At 45.1% G+C, this 26,525-nt stretch overlaps 1 protein-coding gene across 1 annotated transcript in view; it reads right to left on the minus strand.

Moving 5' to 3' along the window:
* ME3 (malic enzyme 3) overlaps nt 1–26,525 on the minus strand; it is a 101,332-nt gene that overhangs the window by 33,529 nt on the left and 41,278 nt on the right. Inside the window, exons 4-6 of the mRNA XM_056858300.1 lie at nt 19,509–19,584; nt 11,559–11,720; nt 4,231–4,334 (exon numbers count right to left, since the gene is read on the minus strand). Of these exons, the coding sequence (XP_056714278.1) occupies nt 4,231–4,334; nt 11,559–11,720; nt 19,509–19,584 (342 nt within the window). The remainder of the gene's footprint in view (nt 1–4,230; nt 4,335–11,558; nt 11,721–19,508; nt 19,585–26,525) is intronic.

The following is a 26,525-nucleotide window of genomic DNA, read 5'->3' on the forward strand; positions in this document are numbered from 1 at the left end:
CCGCTCATGTGGAGGAGTGGGGGAATCAGACCCGGTTCTCCAGATCTGAGTCCACCACTCTAAACCACTGCTCTTAACCACTACACCACACTGAGCTCAATCATATCTACTCAGAATTAAGATCCAAAAGAGATCAATGGCTCTTAATATCAAGTAAAGCGCACACGGGATTGAAAGAGAAAAATCAGCAAGGCAGCCATGAGAATGTATATGTTTAAATATTTGGCTGGTAAAAGCCAGTTTCGACTGGCATCTTGAGTGGAGCACCCTATAATATATCTAATTCCGATCCATGCCACAGAGGATATGATAAATAGATAAACAAAATGAAGGCAGGGACAGATGGGGGGATTTTTCATCAAACCTGAAGGAAGCCCAGGGTTTGCAGAAAAATCTGAAATGTATATAAAATACATATGGGGATTAAAAGTGCCCCAAATAATAAAAAAGACTGTAGCTTTAAGAAAAGAATGCCCACTGAGCTCTCAGAGGCCGTTTGGGAGATTGCTAAGCAACTACAACAATATTGTCGAAGGCTTTCACGGTCAGAGTTCATTGGTTCTTGTAGGTTATCCGGGCTGTGTGACCGTGGTCTTGGTATTTTCTTTCCTGACGTTTCGCCAGCAGCTGTGGCAGGCATCTTCAGAGGAGTAACACTGAAGGACAGTGTCTCTCAGTGGCAAGTGTGTAGGAAGAGTAATATATAGTCAGAAAGGGGTTAGGTTTGAGCTGAATCATTGTCCTGCAAAAAGTATCAAAGGTAATGTGCTAATCATTGTCCTGTAAGTATCAAGATAATGTGCTAATGAGGGTGTGGTAGGTTAATATGGAACCATTGTATCCTGAAGTGATCTGTTAACATGTGAAATCCAAAGCTAATCCACATGGCTATTGTAGACTGTAGTCTTTGTTAGTCTGGAGGTTTTCAGGACAGGAAGCCAAGCCTTATTCATTCTTAAACTCTCTTCTTTTCTGTTAATGTTGTGCTGATGTTTATGAATTTCAATGGCTTCTCTGTGCAATCTGACAAAATAGTTGGTAAGATGCCTGCCACAGCTGCTGGCGAACCGTCAGGAAAGAAAATACCAAGACCACGGTCACACAGCCCGGATAACCTACAAGAACCAACTACAACAATATTGCTGAGCCTTTTAAGCCTTGGTTGCTGGAGAACAAAGCTGTGAAGGGGAGCTGCTGGAGACTAAAAGAGCACTGGAAAAGGTGCCATGTAATAATTTTCTGTGACATGGAGCTGCTGTATGGGCCCAATCCTGATCAGGGCAGCAGCACAGTGGGACCAGGTGATCTTGTCCCCACCCCCCAATGCCTTTTAAATTTCCAAAACAGCCCCCCACAGCTGTTTCAGTGCTTGAGGACAAAAGACTGCCTGGTCCGACTGAACTGCAGGGCATTTTTAAATGGACAAATTCGACTCTGAAATGGCGTCTAGTTTGGCCCCAAACCAGTACAAAATAGAGGTTTAGGAACCAGAAACGTATTGCTTTGAGAAAACGGCCTGTATTGCTGTTCTTAGTCTAATAACAAATCTCACATTGCTTTGGCAAAAAATCAGTTTCCTGGTAAGTCTCGAAAAAATAATGACTCGCCTGGGGCGCCCATCATTAAGCGGCTAATTACACAGCATCTGACTGTACAATAACCTGAACAGCAGCTTGATGGCACTAATGATTGGAATATTAGAGTAATGACTCTTTGGTTTGTTCCCTTTTCTGAGACCCGAGGCATTCCATTTTTCTCTGAGCTGGCAGGAGGGCTTCCCAGTGGCTCCCTGGTTCTTGAGTGAATGTAAAAGCCTGAATAAAAAGACGACTAGTTGTATTTTTTAAAAGAGCTTTGTAAAATCAAAATGTTCTGCAAAACTGGTAGGAAAAAGGACGACCAGTCTTGCCGGATCTTGCACCCCAGTCATTCTAGGTTTCATCTTGGGTAGAAGGAAGATCCCTGATTTGGATAGCCTGATAAATCATATCTTGGAAGCTAAGCAGGGTCGGCCCTGGCTAGTATTTGGATGGGAGACCTCCAAGAAATGTGGAGGCAGGCAATGGCAAACTACCGCTGAACATCTCTTGCCTTGAAAACCCTACGGGGTTGCCATAAGGCAGCTGTGACTTGACGGTGCTTTCCACCACCAGAAGGAAGATCAATAGCCACTATGAGCAGCACCTTTGTGATAGCTGCTCTGCCATTATGACTGAGTCTGAAAGACCGAACAGTGTGTTTTTATGGGCGCACAGCAACTCACACCGACTATGATAAATCATTTGAAAAAAGTCCATTTGGTTTCAATGTGCCTGAGAAATGCAAATCTGGAAGATATCTGGAAGATACCTGGAAATGCAAATCTAGCATATACCGGAAGATATTTGTGACTGATCCCAACTTGGTGTGTCGGTATGCAGTCACTGTTACTTGCGTCTCGAACCTGTATATTTTAACAATGCTTTTAAGAATTGGCTGTTTATAATAAATTGTTATTATAAAGGTAAAGGTCCCCTGTGAAAGCACTGGGTCATTCCTCGACATTTACTAGGCAGAGTTTGTTTACGGGGTGGTTTGCCAGTGCCTTCCCCAGTCGTCTACACTTGACCCCCAGCAAGCTGGGTACTCATTTTACCGACCTCAGAAGGATGGAAGGCTGAGTCAACTTTGAGCCGGCTACCTGAAACCAACTTCTGTTGGGATTGAACTCAGGTTGTGAGCAGAGCTTGGACTGCAGTACTGCAGTTTACCACTCTGCGCTACTGGGCTCCTTAAATTGTTATTATGACATCGTATTATTCTGACACTTCTTATTAGGTGCTGTTCTCTATAAAAACTATCACGGTAGCATAGATAAAGACTATTTATTTCCATAATTTATACCCCACTTTTCTTCCCAAGTGAAGACCCAAAGTGGTTTAAATTATCCTTCTTTCTTCCATTTTACCCTTGCAACAACCCTGCATCTGGAATGGAGTGCTTCCCTTTGTAGCTGGAGCCTCACGGGACTGACTGTTCCTTCCTGTACAAGATTTCCCGGCACCCATTACTCAGCATTTTATGCTGCACTTTTACTGTTTCATGTAAATTATTGTAATTCTTACAACAGTCCAGCAAGCTAGGCCAGTGTTATCACTATAGTGTACAAGGAAGCCTGACGCCAAAGAGAGCCTAAGGACACCAGGAAAACCCAGAGAGCGACAATGAACCAAAATCAAACGTAGATTTCTTAGTGCACAGAATTTTTGTCTGTGAGAAAGAATTCAATCACATATGTTGCCACACGGAGTCTCAAGTGGTTCAGACCAGACGAATATTTATGGGATCCATGGGTTCTATGCTTCAGTCTTAAGAGTCTACAGGCATACCTTGTTTTATTACGCTTTGCTGCATTGTGCACCTCGCAGATATTGCGTTTTTGAGCAAATATATCGGTGCCATTTTCCCAACAGCATATGCTCACATGAACCCATGAACACATGAAGCTGCCTTATACTGAATCAGACCCTTGGTCCATCAAAGTCAGTATTGTCTACTCAGACCGGCAGCGGCTCTCCAGGGTCTCAGGTAGAGGTCTTTCACCTACTTGCCCAGTCCCTTTAACTGGAGATGCCAGGGATTGAACCTGGGACCTTCTGCATGCCAAGCAGATGCTCTACCACTGAGCCACAGCCCCTCCCCTGTCTCTGTGTCACATTTTGGAAATTCTCCCAATATTTCAAACTTTTTCATTATTATTACAGTACTTTTTAAAATGCATAATGCTATTGCACACTTCATAGTACTTTTTAAAATGCATAATGCTATTGCACACTTAATAGATTACTGTATAAACATAACTTTTCTATGCACTGGGAAACCAAAAATTTCGTATGATTCGCTTTATTGAGATATTCGCTTTATTGCTGGAACCGAACCTGCAATATTTTTGAAGTATGCTTGTGTATGGGGAAAAGATGGCTCTCTGTCTTCTGGGAGGGCCTGTGATAATATCAGTTAATTGTAAGAAGTGCCAGTCTCCTATCAGATTTCCATGGATGCAAATAATCTTGACTCAGCGTCTTCAAGCACAAAGGGTCACTCTCAGACCACCCATGGGTTGGTCCATTAAAATTATTTTCTCTACGGGAATCTCAGTTGAAAGCTAAATGTTTACTTGCCTCATTTTTCAGCTGTTTTGCTTTCAAAGAGGTTAAGGGGAGAACATTCGCCACACAACATGCCACTCACTTGCTCGAGACAGCCTGCATGAACTCATCAATCAGGTCATCGTACTGTTTCCCACGAACCCTCTTGTGTTTCAGACCAATGTACAGCGGGTCGTTCAGAAGGGCCTAAAACAGGGCGAGAGAAAAATGAGACGCTTGTCTACCGTGTTTTGCTCCAGAAGACGAACATTCGCACTCCTCGCCTTTCCGCTGTTTCTGAGGGTCATCTCAGTTTCAAAGTTAACCTTTCTCCAAGGCCCGTCTCTCCTTTCCCACTTGTTCCCCAGGTGTCCTGAAACACAGCATGGCAAGCTGCACAGGCACAACAGGTTTCTGGATGTCTAACTGGGCAACCAGGCCTTGTTGTGCTGTGTTTCAAGACACATGGGCAATGAGAGAAGGGAAAGAGTGTTACGTACCCTGGAACCTGAGACAGGGATAGGGCTGAACTAAACATTACACATCACAGCACACATAATCCAGGAACTATCATTGGTTTCTGCTCACTGGCATGGCATTGAGGGAGGAGGCTTCATCTTTTCTTTCTTTCTTTCTTTCTTTCTTTCTTTCTTTCTTTCTTTCTTTCTTTCTCTTTCTTTCTTTCTCTCTCTCTCTCTCTCTTCTTTCTCTCTCTCTCTCTCTCTCTCTTTTTCTTTCTTTCTTTCTTTCTTTCTTTCTTTCTTTCTTTCTTTCTTTCTTTCTTTCTTTCTTTCTTTCTTTCTTTCTTTCTTTCTTTCCTGGCTTTCCTTGTGGTTCAAGGCAGCTTTAAATAATAGCTAAAAGAAATTTCCAGTTAAAACCGGAATAAAAATAGCCAATCTCAAATCTTTCTCTCTCTCCTGTCCTTAGAAGACGCCTGCCATTCATGTCCCTCAAAGGCCCAGGCAAACAAGCAAGCCTTGCAGTGCCTCCTGAATCCCAAATCCACCGCTTGAGGGCCCCCCCCCCCACCGTCACCTCGCCTCATTATAAGGCCGGCGATAGTATTTCTTCATAATGCCCAGAGCTGCTCTCCACACCCAAATCAATTGTTCAAGAGGCTTCAAAGAGACGCCAGGTTTGGAACGCTGCAATTTGTCGGGGTGGGGAGAACAGTCCCCAATGATTTTATTTCACAAGCTGCCACGTTCAGGTTTTGCCCTGCAGTTCCTAACCACACGCCCCTGGTCCTCGAGCTGGTTTAAAAAACGATTTCCTCTCCCGTGCCGATTCCAAACTGGAACAGCAGCCTTTTTCCAGTGACTCACAGGAAAGCCTGCCTTTCAAAGTGCCCGTCTAGCCTGGTGGGAAATTGGCCGCTGGCTCCCCGTGATGGAAATTTAAACAGGTGTGTTGACTGGGGGGGATGACTCATCGGCCTTGATGAGCAAGTGGAAAAAGACACTGTTCTCACCCTGGAAGGAGCCAGTAGCTGAAATCACCTGGAAGGAAGACAGGAGGCACGAGGGCATCCCAGCCGGTGGGTGACCTATTGTCCTGTGATGTTTCCTAAGCTGCCCGGTTGCTGTGTACACGCGGCGTCTCGCCTCGCTGTTCCTTTCTTAAAAGTGCAGGGACGCAGCTGTGTTCCCCCACTGGGAAGGGGATTCCCTAGATTGTGAGTCAAGCTTCTCTCTATTGTGCCACGGTGATGTTTTGCAGAGGAAAAAGACCACTTTTATAGCGGAAATTTTTGGCACAGGCGAAGGAGGAAGCTTGTGGTCTCCTGCCTCCCTGGTTGGAAAAAAAAAAGGGCAATCTTCCTGAAGTGCAGCTAGCTAGTTGTCTCTCTTCTGATCCCTAGGTGATTTACTAGCTAACTTCTATGGCTGGGTCAAACCTCACTGTTAAGATTTATGTCATTTATTCATGGGTATTTTCACTTATGTTCCACCCGGTCTGAAAAGGTTGTTCCTTGGAGTTTTGCATGAGTTATCCATCCATTAGAGATGACCTTATGCCCAGCCCTTGCAATGTCCGGGTCTTCCCATTCCCATGTGTTCTTGCGTACACGCCGCACATAATTAAGAAAAGAGCAAGAGTCCAGTAGCACCTTAAAGACTAACAAAATTTCTGGCAGGGTATTGTCATGGGCAAATGCACAAATGAAGAAAGAATATAGAATTTTCCCATTTGAAATCCATATAGACTTCATATGTAAAGAGAAAACAGGTTTTTCAGAAGCCTGACTCTCAAAGGACTCAGCTTAAATATTTTTAGTCAAGGAGCCGCAGCTCCGTCCTTGACTGAATGCCCTCTTAGAAAGGTGCTTCTTTCTGAGGATATTCAGAGTGACCTTGAAGCCAGCGAGGAAGCTTCCAGGATGTTCTCCACTGAAACGCAGGCAGCATCAAGGTGTTTCTGACTTTTTGCTCTGTTCTCTGATAACATTTGCTGACTGTGAGCAATGATATAATGAAGTGTCACAATGTGATTTTATGTGAAGTTTTAAGTCCTTTTAATGTTAAGAAGGTCTTTCAGAGGTAAGAAGAGAGTCAAATAAACCGTATTCTTAACATGAAGAGAATGCTGGGAAAAGTTATATTTTAAGAAATATCATAAAGCCATAAACTGACTGTTTAGTACATGGCCAGGTCAGCAAATGACCTAACAGGTAATCCTTGCTGCTCCAAGTTCCAAAAGTGCTGATGCACTGGAACAATCTCAAGAGCAGATCCTACCAAGCACAGTCAAGGACAGGAAAGGATACTGATCTTAGAAGGTACAGAATATAAGGAGGAACTTCCTAGCCAGGAGTTAGAGTTCCTAACAGGTTGATACCCATTGGCCTGAATGGATCTCTCCATCCCTTACCTGGGATGTAAAAGCTTTGAACCTTGATTCCTGCGTGGATTGAGGCTCTCAGACCTTCCATATGGGTTAAGACTTTCTTGCCTAAAGGGTCTCTAAGTGTTCAGTGTTCTGAATACTTACACATTTACAAGTCTTCCTGTGAGACTGGAGAACTCCCTAAAAGGGGGATTCTTTTCAAGATAGCCAGCCCTTGCTAGGACTGGATATCTGAACTGAATGCCTGCAGACTTCTCCATCTTATGAATAAGATGGAGACTCTTAGAATCCATCAACCTTTGTGTGGAGTAAGAGTTTAGATCTTTCCATATTTGAAATGGAAACACTGAGAACTCATTGATTCTAGCAAGGATTAATGGGTTCTCACTAAGATCTATCTAGCCTTGTATAGGCCTCCCAGTCCTGACAGACATGGAGATTGTAAAACCTATAGCTTCCTTCACACAGGTCTCTTCAACCCTTCAAAGAGTTGAAGACAATAGGAGCTTATTCTCTGAGCATGCGACAGAGATTTCTCTAGCTAACAGAGAGACCTCTGAACATTCTCTGAGCATGCATCAGAGGTTTCTCTAGCTGACAGGGAAACCTCTGCACTCAGTTCTTACACAGAACTCTGACATTCACACGGCTTTAAGCTTTGAATAGCTTTCTAGTTCTGACACAGCTAAAGATGGCATGCACATACACATAGATCTCCCTGATCTTAACATAGATCAGAGGCCTTTCATAGGCTAAAAACAGAGATTTCTCTAGGGTTTCATGAACTTAGTCCTGGCATGGACTGAAAATATGCTTTAAGGGCTCGTGACTTCAGCTCTTACATGAACTCATGGAACCAGAGATTTCTCTAACCTTTGCATACACCAAAGACATTTAAATACTAAAATAACACATAGAGGACAAGAAAGGTTTAAATATCCTTAACATGAATTAGGAACTTTTCAGATCTCTCTAGGCCCTGCCGTGCTGGGGAGGTTTGCAAATGACATGACTAGGTGAAGTATGTCTTATGTTCTATGATGTTCTAGGTACTTTGAATTAAGACGCTTTTAACTAAATCAGATCTTATTCATTGCACTAACTATTTTTTACAAGATTTCTGTAACTGCTTTATTCCCTGAAATATTATTACTGATTTAAGGTATAGAGATTGCTTAAGATTGCTTGCACATGAACATGTTTAAGACTCATAATGTCTGAACTTTATAACATGTTTATAACATTTACATGCATATGTAAAATAAACTGTATAAACATTCACATCCTTTTCATAATTTATTGGAGCACTTCAAGAGAAAACTTACTTCGGTAAGAAGCATTGAGTCCTGCTTAGTAGGTGTCTAACTGAATAAGGTAACATACCTTTTCTCAGGAAGGGGTCTTTTCTAAGAGCATAGGCACTAAAAAGCACTGACCCGCTTCAGTATGAGCTTTCAAGAGCCACAGCTCACTTCTTCAGATACAGCTAGAATATGAGTCCATCTATCCTTAAGTAGAGAAGAGTGAATCAGATACACAATGGCTGTGTAAATGCCAAAAACAAGTAAATGACATTAGTAATTCAGAATGCTTAATTACATCTAATAATGAAGCTCAAGACAATGAATTCTCCTGGATTGAATAGACAGCTGGAATTCCTATCTCATTACCAATGCTAATTTCTCCAAGCCTACTACACCTCTGCATATCACACCTAATCCAATCACGCCTGCTAATGTTATTTACTTGCTTTTGACATTTACATTGCCATTGTGTATCTAATTCACTCTTCTCCACTTAAGGATAGATAGAATCACATTCTAGCTGTATCTGAAGAAGTGAGCTGTGGCTCATGAAAGCTCATACCCTGCCAGAAATGTTGTTAGTCTTTAAGGTGCTACTGGACTCTTGCTCTTTTCTACTATAATTAAGAAAGTATGCCCATTAACAACTGAACATTTAACATATCTTGGCTCCATTTCCCAAAAGTTACAAGCTGTAAAGCAGTAGAAAAGGGCAAGAGTCCAGTAGCACGTTAAAGACTAACAAAAATATTTTCTGGTAGGGTAAAGCATAAGAGTTGGTTTTTATACCCCGCTTTTATCTGCCTTCAAGGAGTCTCAAAGCGGCTTACGATCACCTTCCCTTCCCCTCATCACAACGAACACCTTGTGAGGTAAGTGGGGCTGAGAGAGTTCAGAGAGAACGGTGACTGGCCCAAGGTCACCCAGCAGGCTTCATGTGGAAGAGTGGGGAATCAAACCTCCAGATTAGAGTCCGCTGCTCTTAACCACTACACCAAATTGGCTCTCAATGCACCTGAAAGCCATCAGCTTCACCTTCATGGCAAAACCAAAAACATCCAAAATTTACTTAACATACAGTCTTCTAAGCTGCCTTAAACCATGAGGTAAAGAGGGTATATGCTTTAATAAACAAACAAACAAACAAAGAAGCATGAGACCATTCTTAGTGCCATTTGAGAAAACGCTTTCCAAGTTACTCCATCTAAAATAATCTTTTAGTGGTGTCTTTTCAACGTCATCCTGAATTAAGCTGTCAGCAGGGGGAAAAGGCAATTCTTTTAAACCATTTTGTTGACTAAATTTGGCTGACCATAGAGAATTAAAAAAAAATCAGTCTTTGCAGATGTCCCTTCTGGCACGGTTTAAAATTGCTGGATTGTATCCCCTCTGAGTCATAAGGCCGAAAACCGCCAACAGACACAATCCTCTTGTATGATTATCACGAGCATTAAAGTGTGTGATCTGACAAAACATTGAAATTAATTAGGCTCCAGCCACCCGCTGGGGATTCTCCCTTTGCCGAAATATAATCTCCTCCAAACAGGCACAGGAATGTGTCGGTTTCCTTGCGATTATCACAGGAAAAGTAAAATCTGTATCTTCCCGGCCCGGATCTTTTAAACCTGGCTTATCGTGTTGAAAGATGGAGTGACCCCGCATCTCCCGCTGGCAGGAGCGTAACTGCGGTTTCCAGTGGGAGGACATCCAGCTACTTATCTGCTCTCACAATACCTGCTGAAATGCTTTAGGTACCGAAGTGGTTTGTACGAGTTGACAGATTTCCCGGCCCTGCTACAATGGTCACTTGTGTCTTCGAGAGAGACTGGAGGGGGCGGATTCAGACAACCATTCATGCTTCTCAGGTATCTCTGAGTGTCACACACATCCCAGGTTCCAACCTAATTTTTTAAAGCCTGTCCCTGGCTGGAGACAATCGGTTTTGAAGGCAGCGGGTTCAACAGAGGTAAGGCCAGGAGTGTAAACATTCCCTCTCCCCATTGCTACTCAGAGCTTATTCCAGCTTCTGCAGCGCAGTAACAACCCCCCAAAATGTGAGTACTCTCTAAAGAGTATCTGGTTCTGGGGAGTCCACAGCAGTTCCTAAGTTGGGAAGGAGCTGTGGCTCAGTGGTAGAGCATCTGCTTGGCATGCAGAAGGCCCCGGGTTCAACCCCCACCATCTCCAGTTAAAAGGACCAGGCAATAGGTGATGTGAAAGACCTCTGCCTGAGACCCCGGAGAGTTGTTGCCAGTCCGAGTAGACAATGCTGACCTTGATGGCCTGAAAGTCTGAATCAGTATAAGGCAGTTTCATGTGTGTTCATGTTCATGTGTGCTCAGGTTATTACGGGGGAGGCACGCAGTGCTTCAATAACTGCAAAACACTGCAATTTCCCAGGAAAACCCTATGACACTGAAGGTTAAACTGGCTGAGATGCTGTGAGATCCATGACTGGATCTTCCCAGTATTTTAAAAATCAAAATCTGTGTGGCCCTGATTCAGACTGGAGATATGCAGGTAGGTGAAAGAGGGTTTAATCCTTCCCTTCCTGCATGGTTTTACCTGCTGAAACTGCTCTCCTGTGCTGCAATGAACATTGGAAGAAAAGAACAGATGGCCAAAGAATAGGTGCTCGACTTTTCCCCCCTTCCAGTGCGTATAGTAGTGAGGAGAGGGCATCTGGAGCTATTTGTCACAGGAGTTCCCAGCATCATGCCAGTGGGAGCCATGGTGCCCACTGACACCTTTCCTGGTGCCCGTCAAGGAGCCAGCGTGGTGTAGTGGTTAACAGCAGTAATTTGGAGCAGTGGACTCTGATCTGGAGAACCGGGTTTGATTCCCCGCTCCTCCACATGAGCGGCGGAGGCTAATCTGGTGGACTGGATTTGTTTCCCGCACTCCTTCACAAGAAGCCAGCTGGGTGACCTTGGGCAAGTCACAGCTCTCTCAGCCCCATCTACCTCACAGGGTGTCTGTTGTGGGGAGGGGAAGGGAAGGTGATTGTAAGATGGTTTGAGTCTCCCTTAAGTGGTAGAGAAAGTCGGCATATAAAAAAGCAACTATTCTTCTTCTTCTATATCCTTTTTTTCTTTTTTAAATTATTTATTTTTTGGATTCTAAGTTTTTTCCTCTTGTTCTTTTTTTTTTTTTAAAGAAAGAAAAAAATCCTAAGATCCCAAAGAGCAAACATTTATATGCAATAAATAAAACCCATTCCTTAGTTACACGTAAACTTCAGGATAGCCCCAAGAGAAAAATCAGCAAGTTCTCTCACCTCATTGTCTGTGCCAACGTCTAGAAGAACAGGAAGGCACTGCTGGGGGTGAACGCCACCACAGGCTGTGTACAGAGCAAGTTTTCCTACTGGGATCCCCATGCCGTAACCTCCTAGGTCCCCCAGGCCCAGAATTCTCTCTCCATCTGTCACCACTATAGCCTGCAAATGAACAGAAGAGTTGGTTATGGTGACAAGCATTGCATGTGGCTCAGCAATACCAGGGTAAAGACAGATGTAAAATTTAGAGACAGGGTTTCCAACAGGTCTGGAGAGGGGAAAAAAAAAAATTCTGTTCCTTTCATCGAGACTTAATAGGATATTATTTAACAGGTGATGGTATTTTCCTACATGCCACACACACACAAAGGATTCTGCTGCCCATTTCCACATATTAAGAGTGGTGCAGTGGTTAAGAAGACAAGAGTCACTAGAAAAGATAGTCATGCTAGGAAAAGTTGAGGGCAGCAGGAGAAGAGGAAGACCCAACAAGAGATGGATTGACTCAATAAAGGAAGCAACAGCCCTCAATTTGCAAGATCTGAGTAAGGCTGTCAAACAGGACATTTTGGAGGACATTGATTCATAGGGTCGCCATGTGTCGGAAGAGACCTGACGGCACTTAACACACACACAGTGGTTAAGAGAGGCAGATTCTAAGCTGGAGAACCGGGTGTGATTCTCCACTTCTCCACTTGAAGTCTGCTGGGCAATCCTGGGCAGGTCACAGTTCTCTCAGAACTCAGTCCTTGTGGAGACAGGCAATGGCAAACCACCTGCGGAAGGCTCTTGCCTTGAAAACCCTAAGGAGACACCATAAGTCAGGTGTGACTCGACGGCACTTTCCACCACAAAAAGGGATGGGACACTTTTTTCCCTCCAGGACAGCTGCTAACCCTGTTTGGAGATCAGAGGAACATGTTCGGAATCCACTTCGCTGCATTCATTAGAAACCTCAACTTTTCCTCTCCAGGGCTGAGCCCTAAATCAGTGGTTCTGCAAATCTGTGGCAGAAGCAGGCTGCAGTTGGCACTAATTGGCTAACACCCATACAATCACTCAGACAACTCCCCCACCACAGCCCTGAACAGTTTTGCAACAGCATTTTACACCCCCCAGCCCGGGATTTTTTGTTTCCCCCACTGCACTGTATTGCTACAACGTAGCTCAGTAAAGAAACGGAAAAAAGCCCTTTAAAAGGGTGAGAAGGAACGTGTAGAAAGTGGAGCTTAGCTCTACCATTTTGAAGGTGAAGCCTATGGTAACGATGAGTGATCATCAAAGTGGATGTTCTGCCTCAGATGCCTCACCCAACTTCAGTAGTGGAAACTGCCATAATGTTGCAGCTGACCTATGGCGCCCCCAGGCATGGAGCTGGGAAAAGGAGCATTCGGGGCTGGGGGGGAGGGAGGGGGGTGCCATGCACACGTGCGCTGGAGCCAGGTGCTAGTGGCCCCAGGGGTGGACACAGCGATGCCACCATGTGCTTGCCTGCCCCCTGCCCTCGCATGAAGGTGCAACGCGGGCGATGAGGAAGGGCAGGCAGCTACATGCTGGACGGTGGTGCATGCACCAGATGGGCCACGGATGTGCACCAGATGGGCCTGTGCTGCAGTGGGGTGGCAGCGCTCCTCTTCTTCATGCCCGCGCTGGCACCCCTTCCTTGTGCCCGGGGTGCTTGCCCCCCCCCCCAAGATATGGACCTGGGTGACCCTGCAGGATTTTCAAGGCAAGAGACGAAAAGAAGTTGTTTTACCATTGATTGTTTCTGTGTAGCAACCTGGACTTCCTTGGTGGACTCCCATCCGAGTACTAACCAGGGCTGATGCCATTTATCTTCCAAGATCTGACGAGATCAGGCTAGCCTGGGCCATCCAGATCAGGGCATCTCTCCTTTGTGTGTGTGTGTTAAGTGCCATCAAGTCACTTCCGACTCATGGCGACCCTTTACTTCGAAGCAAATGAGGTTTATATTTTCCCTGGTGTTTTTCCCAGGGGAAATAATGGGAGTCCAACAAGATGAGGGTATGAGGACATCTGCATGCGCCCCTTTACTGTGGGGGCTCCGTGATCTCCAAGTAGGCAAACATCCCATGGGGAAAAAAAGCTACCATATTCAACAGACATGGGCTGGCCTCCATGCGGATATGTAAACATGCACAGTGGGGCCAGCCAACAGCCAGGGGAAACAAAAATGTTTGGTTGACCAAGCATTAGATTTGATGTATCATAAATGAAATGTTATCTTTCCTCCAAGAAGGTCCAGATGGCGCAGAGGGGGTACAAATTAATGCTCAAACAAAAGAAGTGGCTTGAATGGGAAACAGGACCAACCAATGAAGAAGCTGGAGAAGCAACAACCTTTTTTGCAGAGCAGAAAGGCAGGTTGAAAGGAGGAATCGCTGTCTGCGGTGTGTACATTCTGCCCACTTACTTCTCTAGTGCGCAGGTTTGGCAGGTTTAGTTTAGAAAACCCTGCAAAGCCTGTTTGACCACCCCAAGCAACGGGACTCAAGACTGTATGAAGCACGGGGGCTACGTGTCTGTGAAAACAATTTCAGCTCATTTAAAAATTATTGCCTGGCTCCAGCCCAAGACCGGATTAGAAACGAATAAATAAGGAAATAGGTGGGTAGGAAGTCGGCAAGACAGGGAGTGAACACTTCCTCACTGGACACTGAAATGCAGGAAGGCCATACTGGTTGGAACTAATTGTGACTTCAGGGAAGTGACTTTATTGGCCTAAACCAGCAGCTTTTGAAATGAGTTACTCCAGCCTTTGTAATACACAGGAAGAGCAAAACACAGATTTAAAATAGTTTTAGCGCCTGCTCGTCTTTTCAGCAAGCATAATTTAGTTCTCTTTATCTTTGAGCTGGGAGGGAAGGTAGCATGGAATAGCCCAATTCTCGTCAGATCTCAGAAGCTAAGCAGGGTCAGCCCTGGTTAGTATTTGGATGGGGGACCACCAAGGAATTACAAGGGTTGCTATGCAGAGGAAGGCACTGGCAAACCACCTCTGTTAGTCTCTGGCCTTGACTACTCCATAAGGGGTCGCCATAAGTCGGCTGCGACTTGACGGCACTTTACACACACATCTTTCAGCAGGAGTGACAACCTTAAGATTGGAATCCAGTACCTGGTACAACACATGGCAAAAGGGAAACCGGGGACCTGATCAATGAAAAGAAAATTATTCTTGCAGAGTTTCCTTGCTTTACTGCAGTTGAACGGTTGCTGCATTTAATCAAGAATAGTTTCAGAGGGTAGCCATATAGGTCTGCGATAGAAGTAGCAGAGAATAGGACAGTAGAATAGACAGCAGCAGAAGAACAACCATCTATGGGGGAAAAAACCCCAGGTATAAAAGGAATTTGGTTTGCAGTGTGGTGATTATTATGGTTTATTTTGTAGACTGTAGCTATGTTGCCTATTGGAGTCTCTTTTCAACTTTTGCTGTAGCTTTGATTCTGGGGGTGGAAGAAGAAGAGTTGGTTTTTATATACCGACTCTCTACCACTTAAGGAAGAATCAAACCGGCTTACAAGCACCTTCCCTTCCCCTCCCCACAACAGACACCCTGTGAAGTAGGTGAGGCTGAGAGAGCTCTAACAGAGCTGTGACTTGCCCAAGGTCACCCAGCTGGCTTCGTGTGTAGGAGCAGGGAAATGAATCCAATTCACCAGATTAGCATCCGCCGCTCATGTGGAGGAGCAGGGAATCAAACCCAGTTCTCCGGAGTCCCCCGCTCCAAACCACCGCTCTTAACCACTATTCCATGCTGGAGGAAAGGGGAATAACAGACAGCCCTCTATAAGTTTAACTCTTTTTTTGGAAATGGGAAAGAAAATTATGACAGAAAACCTTAAAACAGTTTTTCAATAATAAAATTGTTCTGTCAAACTTCTTTCCTATGTCTATCTATCAAAATCTCCCTTCCCCTTGTTACGGCTGTGGTTTTCTCCACTCTGGTTTCTCCCCCCCCCCATTTCCCTCTGCAACACTTTGTATATAATGTGCTGTTTTTAGGCCTGGGTTGGCATCTTTAAAGACCCCCCCCCCTCCGAAACTATTTTCCGTAGAGCTTTTTCCACACCCTTGAGTCCTTTCACCTTTTGTATTTAATTTTAAAGTTAAATTTTAGAGTTACTGTACGTAAGAAACCTGGAATAAAAAGAGGGGGGGGGGGAAACACAGTATAAAAGGAATTTATTTTAAAATATTCTTAACATATTTCAGAGGATTACAGGAGAAATCATAAGGGGATTGAAGCTCACGCCATATGGCTTTGGTTTTGGTTGAAGATAAATAGGCGTCGCTCTTCACAGGAAAGCAATGAGCGCCCCAAAGGATTCAGTTATTTTCTTCTCCTCCGGGTCTCGTCAGTGGGTTTTTAAAAAAAAATCAAGATAATTTTTGCACAATTTATCTATGGATATTTGTTTGAGGGATGGGTGTGGGTGGAGGAAAGCTGTTGTCCTGGCACAGAAAAAGAGGGTTTTGTGTGTATTTGTGGTTGGAGTTGCTGGCTAGGTTTGGTGTGCATCTGCGTCCCATCACTGTTCATACACACCCTGCAAATCCAACACAATTCTTGTTCATCGGAAGTCTCATGATTACAGCTAATCAGGTCAGGGGATAGTTGTGATCCACCCTGAGCTAAATGCCAAATTGCACAAAGTGCTTCAGCCGGCACTGGGACTAGGGTTGCCAACCTCCAGGTACTAGCTGGAGCTCTCCTGCTATAACGACTGATCTCCAGCCAATAGTAGTAGTAGTACATCTTTATTACAGTCAATGACCAGCCAGCCAATAGAGATCAGTTCCCCTGGAGTAAATGGCCGCTTTGGCAACTGGACTCTATGGCATTGAAGTCCCTCCCCTCCCAAGCCTCGCCCTCCTCAGGCTCCAACCCAAAAAACCTCCTGCCGGTGGCAAGGCTTCTGATTGACAATTGGCAATTTAAATTGTCTCTGCAGATTTTTAAAAACATTACTTTGGTAGCAGCAGCAGCAGCAGCAGCAGAAGAAGAAGAAGAAGAAGAAGAAGAAGAGGAGGAGAAGGAGGAGGAGGAGTTGGTTTTATTATACTGACTTACTCTACTTCTTAAGGAGAATCAAATTGGCTTCCAGTCTCCTTCCCTTCCTCTCCCTTCAACAGACACCTTGTGAGGTAGGTGGGGCTGAGAGAGCTCTGACAGAGCTCTGACTAGCCCAAGGTCACCCAGCTGGCTTCATGTGAAGGAGTGGAGAATCGAACCCGGTTCTCCAGATTAGAGCCCACCGTTCTCAACCACTACACCACATTGGCACTATAGCACAAGGATCTTCACTGCATGACTAAAGGTGAGTTGCGGCAGCCAGGCCCCACCTCCTGCAGCAGCCGTGTGTCAGAATGCCAAAGGTGCTCTCAGGCTCAAAAAGGTCGGGGAATCCTGACGTCGGGATTTCCCCCGGATCACCTTCCACCACTGGCACGACCTACTGATGTCCAATCCAGTTGTCTCAAACTTGCTGCAGCTGCAAATTCCAGCCCTTTCAGGACTGTTGACATAACCAGAGCATACGTCTATTTTGATCACTTTACTTCATCTCAGTGGGAGAAAACTTCAAAACTATCTCCTGATCAGCAAAGATAGCATCTTGGACCAAGCATGGTGTTCCTGTGGGGGAAGGTCATTTTGGGTTGCATCAGAAGAGGGCAGTCATGTTCCGCACGGAGAAGTCCTTCTGCCCACAGAAGCCCTGTACTGGATCTGAGGCTCTCAATCTGAATACTCAGATGTGTGTGTGTTTGTGGGGGGCATATCAGACCAATTCTGTGGCTAAGCCTGTATCTCCTGCAGTTTTTCAGTTTTACAAGCCACAGCCCAGACTAGCCTTCATCTCGTCAGATCTGAGAAGCTAAGCAGGGCTGGCCCTGGTTAGCAATTTGATGGGAGACCACCAAGAAAGTTCAGACTCACTACATAGAGGCAGGCCACGGCAAACCACCTCTGTTTGCTTCTTGCCCTGAAAACCCTATGGGGTCCTCGAAAGTCAGCTGCAACTTGACAGCACTTTACATGTACACTTCTAGTTCAACCCCCCCTGCCCCCAGTGACCACTCTGATCAATTCTCAACCCACAATTTGATCTTCCGACTTGCCATCTGGCCCCGGACTTCTGATTTCCAATTTCTAACCTGATATGCACTCTGTGCATATCGTATTTTGGTCAAGTCATGAGATGACAAGAGTCAGTGGAAAAGACAGTCATGCTAGGAAAAGTTGAGGGCAGCAGGAAAAGAGGAAGACCAAACAAGAGATGGATTGACTCAATAAAGGAAGCCACAGCCTTCAATTTGCAAGATCTGAGCAAGGCTGTCAAAGATAGGACATTTTGGAGGACTTTCATTTATAGGGTCGCCATGAGTCGGAAGTGACTAGATGGCACTTAACACACACACATGCCTCTGTGCACTTTTGAACCAGATTATGGTCCCCGACGGCAGCCCTGGACCAGATGGTAACAACAAATGAACTGGGAATTTTCTCAAGGGTGGGACGGCAGAAAACAAAAGACCTCACACTTTGATGTTTAACATTGATGCGACCAAAACGAATTCAATTGGACATACACAATTCTCGTCATGGAGGCGGCTGTTAAGGACAGCCCGCTCCCAAATTAACCACATGATTATGATTACACTTAGCTTGATTTTGCTTTGATGCCTAAATGGTTTCAGTGTTGTACGAACTGAGCAATTTACAAACTTTGCAAGGACCTGAAAAATAAAGGCTCGACAGAGTAGACCGACAGTAATGCTGGTACTTTGGATGGGTAAAATCTGGCTGCCATAGCAGACAACATACAAGTAACATTGTACGCATGTTTAGATTTTTAATACGGAAGGGGTTGGAGAGCAATTCATGTTGAGATGGCACACGCCTGCAATCCTTGTGTGGGAACTAGGTTAGTGATGTGGGAAATGCAATTTGCACATGTTCCAGGGCTGTCTCATAAGAACATAAGAAGAGTCTTGCTGGATCAGACCAGCAGTCCATCTAGTCCAGCATCCTGTCTCACGCAGTTGCCTACTAGTAACTTTGGAGGGCCAACAACTGGGCATAGAGGCCAAGGCCTTCACCTGATGTTGCCTCCTGGCACTGGTATTAAGAGGTTGACTTCCTCTGAATCTGGAGGTCTTTTGTATAATAAGTAGGATAGGCAGAAAGAAAGAGAGAGGGGTAAATATTACAAGGATCATCCCCTGATGGATACATTTCGGTACAGCTAAGCTTGCCTTTCAGCCCTTGAGAACCAAGTCTGCTTTTAGCTGCATAGAACTATTCTGAACTCACCTTCTTGGTCTCGCTGAAGTGTGAGAAACCTGCCTATTACCTAATATAAACTGGGGGGGGGGTCAAAAAAAACCAAAGCAGAGGGGTGCTTTTTGTAATCCTACCCCTCAAAATTTCCCCATCAAGGATCTTCTATGCTGTCAAGGCTGGCTGATTTCTCCTCTTCCTCATTTTTTCCATTTAGCCAACTCATAGATGTTCTCAACCCTCCATGCCTCCTAAGGCATATTTAGATCACAATATTTAGGCATATTTAGTTCTCATCAGACCAGTTTTGGTATTCCCCCCCCTCCCTGTCGGTTCATTTATCAAGTCATGCTTTTCTTCGAACTGGGTGAATCTGCTGAGTACACAGAATCTACAGAGCCCTGATTCATGGTTTTTGGTGTCCACACAGATGCAACGTAGCCACTTACAAGATACAGTGATGTGATATTCGGGTGCCAAGCTTTGGCACTAAAACTACGTTCTGGGGCAAAATGCTAGCGAGCCACACCTCACATCAGGTTCCTGTGTCTTGTGGCTGGAACATGCCCCGCACATGATATCTGTTTAGCACCCGGAGGTTTCTTTCAGTCCCATTTGCCACAAATCAAAAGAGCCATTACCTTTATATTTTCTTCAGGCCACGAGTTCAGCATAGTTGCGATATGTCCTTTGTCATGAATGGTAATGAACAGACCACTAGGGAAGAAAATACAATCACAGCTCAGTATTGGAACGTTTGGAAACTACCAAATTTTTTTTGTCGAGCATCGCAATCTCCCTTTCATCAACGACTATGCCCACGCAAAACAGAGAAAGTGGAAGCAATAGAACATGTTCTGCTACAACGTCCCTTCTACAACGACATAAGATCGCAGTACATTCTCCCCATATTGTCATCCTTTCCTGGGAGATCGGAAGAAGCTAAAGTTTCCCTTCTCTTAGCAGACTCCTCTCGGGAGATAACCATTCAAGTAGCCAAATTTTGCCTCCGGTCTAGTGGGATTCGTAAACGGCTAATTGAAAACCTTTCCCCATAGAAGATCTTTCCTCCTCTTCTTCAAATCATCCTTCCCAGAATCACCAACTTTTATTATTTTATTGTATTATTTTAACCTAACTTTGATTTTTATTCAGAGCTGATATTGTATCAAAATACAACTTGATTGATTGCTTTCGGTCAGGCAAAAAATGAGAAATGATGTATTGGAGGGGAGAAAAACAAAATGGCGTTGTCTATACCACTGCTTCTGGAGAAAACCCAGAAGTGGCATAAGGTGGCTACCATAGAGTTTCCAGTGATTCTTAGAGCTACCCTAGGCCACTTCTGGGTTTTCCTTGGAAGTGATGTAGAGGTACAGACGGTGTTGCCCTTCCATATTGGCACCCCCAGACCTCCTGCTGATAACTCTGGTTATCATAGCTCTATACTTTTTAGTTTCATTCACTGGAGATCAGGCCCGAAAGGCAAGTATTACGTTTTATAAAATAAAATAAATCTCACTCCTAAGGCTCCACAGGGATTCCTGGCATCAGTTATACTGGCTCTCCATCAACTGACCTGCTCATACACTCTAGCTTTTTTCTCTCCACGTTGCTAATTTAGCCAGAGGTGTGGTGAGGGAAATCAGAGTTTGTTATTCAAAGGGGAAACAGATCCATGTCCATTCGTGGCTCAGAGGCACTGGCTATGTCTGGTGCGCATCTGTAGAATATCAAGAGTCCAATTTGAGACAACCTAGAAGGAATGTGGTTCCTGTGCGTGAGAAGTGTGCTGATTAGGTGTAGCATACCGGGGAAGGCCCGGCACTTCAGCTGAAAAATCTAAGTGCTCTCCTTGCCTTGCGGTGCACATCTGGCCTTCCCCAAATCAATAATGTTTTTGCTAGAGTTTCCAGGTTTCCCCTGACCTCCAGCGGAGGGTAGGGTGGTAGGGTTGCCAGATCCAGGTTGGGAAACTCATGGAGTTTTGGGGGGCAGAGCCTGGGGAGGACAGGGACCTCAGTGGGGTACAATGTCATAGAGCCCACCTTCCAAAACATTTTCTGCAAAACATCTTCAAGTTCTTGAAGGGCTGTCATATAGAGGAGAGTGCCGAGTTGTTTTCTGTTGCTCCAGAAGGTCGGAACAGAACCAATGGGTTGAAATTAAATCCAAAGAGTTTCCGTCTAGACATTAGGAAGAAATTTCTAACAGTCAGAGCGGTTCCTCAGTGGAACAGGCTTCCTCGGGAGGTGGTGAGCTCTCCTTCCCTGGAGGTTTTTAAGAAGAGGTTAGATGGCCATCTGTCAGCAATGCTGATTCTATGACCTTAAGCAGATGATGAGAGGGAGGTCATCTTGGCCATTTTCTGAGCATGAAGTATGGGGGTGTGGGGGGGAGGTGGTTCAGAGTTTCCTGCATTGTGCAGGGGGGTTGGACTAGATGACCTTGGTGGTCCCAACTCTATGATTCTATCAAATGATATCTGTAGCCTGGAAATGAGCTGTAATTCTGGGGGATCCCCCGTTCCCACTTGGAGGCTGGGATCCCTAGTTCTTGCTGTGTCTAGCCGGACAGGGAGACACATCTTTCCTTCTTATGAAAAGTTGCAAGACAGCTCTTCCACAGATCATTGCTCTGAGCTTCAGGACTGAAACGTAGAACAGTCAATTAGCCCCAATATAAACATGGTTTTCTCTTTGCTAAATAAAAGTCCAACTCCCTTCACAAGACTAAGATTAATATCAGTTGTCAAATACTCTATCGGCCACACTGGCACCTTAAAAAAACCCAAAACAGGATCCTAGAAAATATCATTGGCTCCTCCGTTCTGCACATTTTTTTGATCATATGTACACTTTAATGGCCTGCATCCTACCAATCCACTAAGCAAAGTTGGAAGCCTGTCTCCAGCTTGAACGATTCTTCCTCAAATGAAAGAGCCACTGAAGTTGGAAGAAGATTCCTTAGGCTGGACAAACGCTCTTTAGGCTAGAGGAATTTCCTCCAGTCTAGGCGAGCATATGACCCAATATTCCCCACTCCTCCACATGAAATCTTCTCGGTAACCTTGGGCTTGTCATAGTTCGAACTCTCTCAGCCTCACCTACCTCACAAGGTGTCTGTTGTGAGGAGAGGAAGGGAAAGAGATTGTAAGCCGGTTTGATTCTCCTTAAAAGGTAAAGAAAATCAGCATATAAAAAACCAGCTCTTCTTCTTCTTCCATATAATATATAGAGAGAAGCTTAAGACAAGGGCTTCACATTGCATTTAAATTCAGGAATGAAATACAAAAATGGCATGGAATTAAATGGGGGGGGGGGTCTCCCAGGAACTTTCCCAAGAAGCCCCTCCCCATTAATCCCCTTTGCTGTTTGCCTATGTCATAAATCACGGTGACAACCGCATTAGGCTCTGAAATGTGCAAACCAAACATTCCAACTGTCTCGCTCTTTAGGGAAAACCTAAGCTAACAATCCTAGCAGCCTGCGAAAGAGGCTCTGTGGAGCGGAGTTCTGTCTGAGCCTGCACTTAATTTCTCCAAACAGCGCATAATTAACGATTCAGATGGCTTGAAAGAACTCCAGTGACTCATCTTTTGCTTTTTATAGATTGGTTTCCTTACATGTACGTGCAACGGCCCTGCTAACCACGGGCGGATTTCTCAAAAGTAAGCGGGCGGGGAACGGTTTCTGTGTGGAGGGTTGTTAATCTGAAGAAAGGAAGGTAGAAACGAGGGAGTGTTTCAGACTGGGACAGCTTCTAGGGCAAAATTCCTAACGTTTTGTTACGGGGCTAAGTCCCCCTTGCAATAATTCATACGCAGAAGGGAGGAGGGGAAACACGGGACCGATTCCCTCGCTTTGCCATGTAAACATTCCCAAACTGTCACAGCCCTGTTTTAAAACAGGCCTTTCGGTTGGGAGCCAGGAGATACATCACTTTCCAAGACATGATTATGAAAGTCTGCTGAAAACCTCTTCACCCACATGTTTAAACTGCAGGGATCTCTAGCCAGTAAAAGAAGTCCAAGCGTAAGTCTGGAACAAGATACTAAGAGAGGCATGGAGCTGCCCCTTATGTCCTTCCTTCTACTGCAGAGGTTCTCAAACCATGGACCAAGCACCCCTTGAAGGAACACCTGGAAACAGGAAGCCAAAGTCCAGGGAGGAGAGCATCCTGAGGCTGGTGGAATCTTCCTCTCTTCCAAGAGCGCCAAGAAAAGGGGGAACTCACGAACAATTGCAGCTGCCTTATAAGAACATAAATAGAGCCTGCTGGGTCAGACCAGTGGTAATTCGAGCCCGGCATACTATTGCACACCATGGCTAACCAGTTGCCCTGGAGGGCCAAAATAAATAGGGCAGGGGTGTCAAACACAAGGCCCACGGGCCGGATCCGGCCACTTGAGAGCTCTTATCCTGCCTGCGAGCCAGCCACCCCCCCCCCACACTCTTGATCTGGGCTGGTGAGGCATGGCCCGGCCCGACCAAGTGACATTTATGTCATATCCGGCCCTCGTAACAATTGTTTGACACCCCTGGTCTAGACAGTTTTACAAATTGCCAACCCTTTCGAATTCATGCTTTTAAGAGTCAAAAGTGTAGCATTTTGCCAGTTCTCTGCAATTATCCTTTTTGTGGCTTTAGGCATATCTGAAACCATGTCTCTGTTTACAGTACGTACGAGATCATCAAACAAATTATGTACGAGAACCTCAGGAACGGTTGAAATCTGATACCCAGCCATCAGCTTCAACCACAGCCTTTGTCCAAAATTGCTTGATGATAGGCCAAGACCATCACATATGCCAACTATGGTTAACACTAACAGATTCCGCTGTAACCAGGGTGTGCAAATCTACTCTAACCCTTGGTTTCAAACCCTAATTATGAGGGCAACCTTGGTGACCATTATCCATGATAATTGCTGGAGGGGGAGTCACACCTGAAAGGCCACCTCTTCCATATGCCAGCCCAGGTTCTCTCAACGCACTCTTTCAGAGATACCCTCAAATTGATAGCTATGTACTTGCTCAGCATGGTTTCACACCTTTCCCATTGCCAAAGCACCCCTGTGGATAGTAGTTTGGAGGACACCCTTAGCAGCAACTTCTGTAGGGTATGAAAAAACCATCCTTTTCTTGGGTAGGGTCTTAGACCTCGCCTGGAGTACTGTGTTCAGTTTTGGGCATCACAGTTTACGAAGGATGTCAATAAACTGGAAGGAGTCCAGTCCAGGTAAACGAAGCTGGTGAGGGATTCAAAGACCAGGTCCCATCAAGAGAGGTTGAAGGAGCTGTGAATCTCTACAATGGAGAAGAGATGTTTGTGCGGTGATATGATTGCCACCTTCCAATTCCCTAAAGGGATGCCACGTGGAGGATGGGGCAGATAAGGTTTTGGTCATGTTGGATGGCAGGACTAAGACGAATGGATATAAATTACAGCAAAGGTTTCATCTAAATTTGAGGGAGAACTTCCTGATGGTGAGGTGTGCTCCACACTGAAACAGTCTCCCTCAGAAGATGGGGGATTGAACACATGAACACATGAAGCTGCCTTATACTGAATCAGACCCTTGGTCCATCGAAGTCAATATTGTTTACTCAGACTGGCAGCAGCTCTCCAGGGTCTCAGGGTGAGGTCTTTCACATCACCTACTTGCCTAGTCCCTTTAACTGGAGATGCCGGGGATTGAACCTGGGATCTTCTGCATGCCAAGCAAATGCTCTACCACTGAGCCCCTAAACGATTCTTTGTCTTTGGAAGTTTTTAAGTATTGACTGGATACCTATGTCTCAGTGATATTATAGTTGTAATTCCTGCATTGGCAGGGGTTGGATTAGATTACCCTGTTGGTCCCTTCCAACTCTGAGATTAAGTAAACAAACATGGTGTGGCGTAGTGCTTAAAGGGTCAGACTAGAACAACGGGACAACAAAGTTTAAATCCCAGGTCTTCCGTTGAAGCTTGCCAGGTGATTCTGGGCCTATCAATATCTCTCAGGCTAACCTACCTGACCACGTTGTTGTAGTGAGGGGAAAACAATGTGATTAGCTGTTTTCTCTTCAAGGGAGAAAAGGGGAATATGAATTTAAAAGGCACAGTTTTACTTTATTACAGTTATAACCACTCTAACCAACAGTCTTCGGTGCTGGCAAAACATTCTAGGATGGTGGTAAGATTCTTTTTTATGAACAGTAAAAAAGGGGGGGTTGTTAAGATAGGAAGGAGCCACTGCTGAGATATGCACTTTGGTTTTGTGTTGATGGAAAGGAAAGCCAAAATTCCTTTTCTTATTTCTTTCATTTCCCCTTATAAAATGGGGTCCCCTTCTTCAAATACATCTGTTTTCTGTAGACTTGCAGCCACTGAAATGGTGTGTTGTTGTTTTTTTCAATCTCAAGAAGCTAAAGAAATTCTGCCAAAAATCTACATCTCCCTACAACCCACTGTATTCTTTAACTTGCTAAAATGTTTCCCCTCAACTCCAGTTGATGTCCCAGATGGTGTTGCCAATGGGTATCACTGCCAAAGGCACCAGCAGATCCTGTATCTCCCTTGACATCCGGCATTTTTCTTCCCCATGGCCTCCAGAACTAAAGATAAATTTGATATTTGTTCGACAGTGGAATCGGCTGACTAGGGAGGTGGTGAGCTCTCCCTCACTGGCAGTCTTTAAGCAGAGGCTGGACAAGCACTTGTCATGGATACTCTAGGCTGATCCTGCATTGAGCAGGGGGTTGGACTAGATGGCGTTATGGCCCCTTCCATGATTCTATGACAGAAAATTGGTTGCCCTGAGCTGATGTGGATGGCCCACGGCGGCCCATTTTCATTAGATCTTGGAAACTAAGCAGGGTCGGGACTTCCGGGGGAAATGGCAATCTGAATAGGGGGCTTTTCCTCATTGGGCGCGTTTGAACACCAGATGAGAAGGAGCATTTATCCTCTCACAGTCAACTGGTGAGCACGGCACCTATGCGCAGAGGATGTGTCCATGCCTATGCTCCCTTCCTGTGATAGGCAATCTTTGCAAAGCAGCCTCCCTGGCCAAGGGGAAGGAAGCATACACATGTACACTGCTTCTGCACATAGGTGCCATGCTCACATGCTGACAATTGCGCCCGCTCTCCCTTTCTGCACATTTAGCCAACACATGGAGGGGTTCATAGAATCATAGAGTTGGAAGGTACCACCAGGGTCATCTAGTCCAACCCTCTGCACAATGCAGGAAATTCACAACTCATTCCCCCCCACACCCTCAGTGACCCCTACTCCATGCCCAGAAGATGGCCAAGATGCCCTCCCTCTCATCATCTGCCTAAGGTCACAGGATCAGCATTGCTGACAGATGGCTATCTAGCCTTTGCTTAAAAACCTCCAGGGAAGGAGAGCTCACCACCTCCCGAGGGTTGAATGTAGAGGGCTAGGCTAAGGCTGCTTCATATGTATTAACACTCCTCCAACTATCACAATGGAGGCGTTGTACTTCCCATTTGTACCAGCCACAACAAGACAATTAAGAGTAAGCAGCTAAGATCTGTAACAATAATGTTCTGACTAAATTTCCACTGTGTGGACACTGTGGAGGAAGGCGTTTGAGAGTACCTTTTTCTAAACTCAGACAGGAGCAGGTCAGTAGGAAGAACTGAT

The sequence above is a fragment of the Euleptes europaea genome, chromosome 12, assembly GCF_029931775.1.
Source record: "Euleptes europaea isolate rEulEur1 chromosome 12, rEulEur1.hap1, whole genome shotgun sequence".
NCBI lineage: Eukaryota > Metazoa > Chordata > Lepidosauria > Squamata > Sphaerodactylidae > Euleptes > Euleptes europaea.